The 2248-nt window shown below is 57.8% G+C and overlaps 1 protein-coding gene across 1 annotated transcript in view; it reads right to left on the minus strand.

Annotated features, from left to right (window-relative positions):
- GAREM2 (GRB2 associated regulator of MAPK1 subtype 2) overlaps positions 1–2248 on the minus strand; it is a 16934-nt gene that overhangs the window by 4057 nt on the left and 10629 nt on the right. Inside the window, exons 3-4 of the mRNA XM_014593097.1 lie at positions 1114–1244; positions 3–193 (exon numbers count right to left, since the gene is read on the minus strand). Of these exons, the coding sequence (XP_014448583.1) occupies positions 3–193; positions 1114–1244 (322 nt within the window). The remainder of the gene's footprint in view (positions 1–2; positions 194–1113; positions 1245–2248) is intronic.

The following is a 2248-nucleotide window of genomic DNA, read 5'->3' on the forward strand; positions in this document are numbered from 1 at the left end:
CGCCGCCGCCTCCGCCCACCCCGGCCAGCGCCCCAGCCCTGCCCAGTTTGCGCAGGAGAGTGGTAAAACGCGAGCGCTCCTTCGTGGTCTTGGCGCACAGAATCTCCGCCTGGCCCATCAGTGTGAGCTCGTCACCCGCGTGCAGCGTGAAGTTGTACACCTCGCTGTCCTCGCTGAATTCGCCAGACACTACCTGAGGATCCCAGAGACAGAGCGAGGCCTCAGCCAGGGCTCCAAGGAAAGCCCCTGGGCCAGCCCCGCAACGCCATCCAGGACACAGAGCAGCTCTCTCAGGGCTGAGCCCAGATCAGGAGCACCGGCCACGTGGTGGACGTGCGACCCAAAGGGAGCTGCTGCTGCAGACCTGAGCTACCTCCTGTGATGACGCAAACAAGTGGCTTGTTAAACTGTGTGTGCAGTGACGTACTTTCACTGTCAATAACTGGCAACTTTCATTACATTATCTTTACTGTTGGGAGCCATAACAGTGCCCCACCCATCCAACCAGGTTACTGTGAAACAAGTGAATTGATGGACAGGACAAGGGTTTGTACAGTAAAGAGCTATCTGGGGCCACCAGGTGCTGTAGTGGTTAAGGTGCTGGATTCCCACGTGGCCGACTGCAGTTAGAGTCCCCGGACGACAGCTTGATACTCCGGGAGTGCCTGCATGCCTAAGATCCCGAGAGGAGAGTGAAGGAGAAGGGGCTGCTATCCCTCCCAGGGGTGATCTCTCCCTTTCTGTCTCTCCGGTGAGCACACCCATCCTATAGCAAAACTCTCTCACAAAGAAAAAAAAAAAGCATCTATGCCCAGTGGGGACCGTTTGCGTGGCTGACTTTCCACGGCCACTCCCCAGCCAGTGGGTACGGGGCAGCCAGAGTGCTAAGACAGGTATCCAATGGGGCACATCCCCTCCAACAGCCCCCTTCCACAGATGTCCCCCCACCAGTGGACCTGCAGCCCACTCTTCTGACATGGCCTGGTTGTGCTACACAGCCCCTTAAGAGGTCTTCAGAAGCCTTTCTCCTCCCGGACCCAGAGACAAGCCTCCAAAAGGACTGCTCCAAGGGAAGGGTGGTGTGGAGACACCGTGCCTGGTGCAAGGACTGACCTTGACGCTGAAGGTGATGGCTTCCATCACAAAGATGCGGTCAGGGAAGACGCTGGCCACCTCCTCCACGCTGCTGAAGTACCTCACCGGCTCCCGCACATCCCGGGCCTGCTCCAGAAGCTTGAACTTCCCTGCACCGGGGCAGCACAGGCTGCTGAGCTGGGCCTGCCCACTGGGAGCCCGGGGTATCTCAAATGCCTGGTGGCCCCTCCTTCTTGCTGCCTTCATCTCAGCCAAACCCTCTGGATCTCAGGTGTGCAAAAGGGCAGACTCCCGTTCACTCCAGGTGGAAGGAGCTGGTCATCTCAGCATGGGGGTAAGCCCAGACTCCTAACAGCCAGAGGCCAACCCTCACCCCGTAGAGAGCTTGTGGATGGGCGATGAGGCTGACGGCTGCCTGCCCAGCAACACCCAGTGTCAAACTGGCGCCAAGCACCTAAACACAGATCTGGCCTCTGATCAAGCATCCATGTGGCATTTGGGGATGCTGCCTCCTACCTGGGTCCCAGCCCGACCTGTGACTTGCTGTGGCTCCAGACAAGTCTATGTCACTCTCTGGGCCACTAGGTTCTCACCTGGGGGCCCTGAGACAGACGATCTTGGGGCTTGGTCAGATCTGCATCCTGTGAGTTGTGGATCCACACCGATGCTTTGGGCAGACGAGCAGTCCACCCCAGGCCTTGGGGGTCCCAGGCGATCACTCTGACCCCAGCTCTGTTTCTAAACCCTGCCCTGGTCCGACATCCAGTCCCACCATCCTAAAGGCTCTGACCTGAGCCCAGCAAAGCACATCCCAGAGGAGGCCTGCCCAAGCTGCAGCTGAGGGCTATGTGTCCTGCTGACTCAGCTGACGCCGCCAGCAGACAGACTTTTAAAAAGTGATGCAGGGGCTAGCAGGTGTGTGGTCATTAACCATGTGGACCCCACATGGCTGACTGATTCGATTCTCAGACCCTGCAGCTTGAAAATCATGCCGGGCATGTGTGCATGCCTGTCCAGGATCCCGAGAGGAGAATGGAGGAGAAGGGACTGAGGCCTGGCCATCCTCCTGGTGGGTGATTTCTCACTTTCCCTCCCACTGTCTCTCTGTTTCTCTTTTTTTTTTTTTTTTTTGGAGGATTTTTCTTTGCAGTGG

The sequence above is a fragment of the Tupaia chinensis genome, unplaced genomic scaffold, assembly GCF_000334495.1.
Source record: "Tupaia chinensis unplaced genomic scaffold, TupChi_1.0 Scaffold139757_1, whole genome shotgun sequence".
NCBI lineage: Eukaryota > Metazoa > Chordata > Mammalia > Scandentia > Tupaiidae > Tupaia > Tupaia belangeri.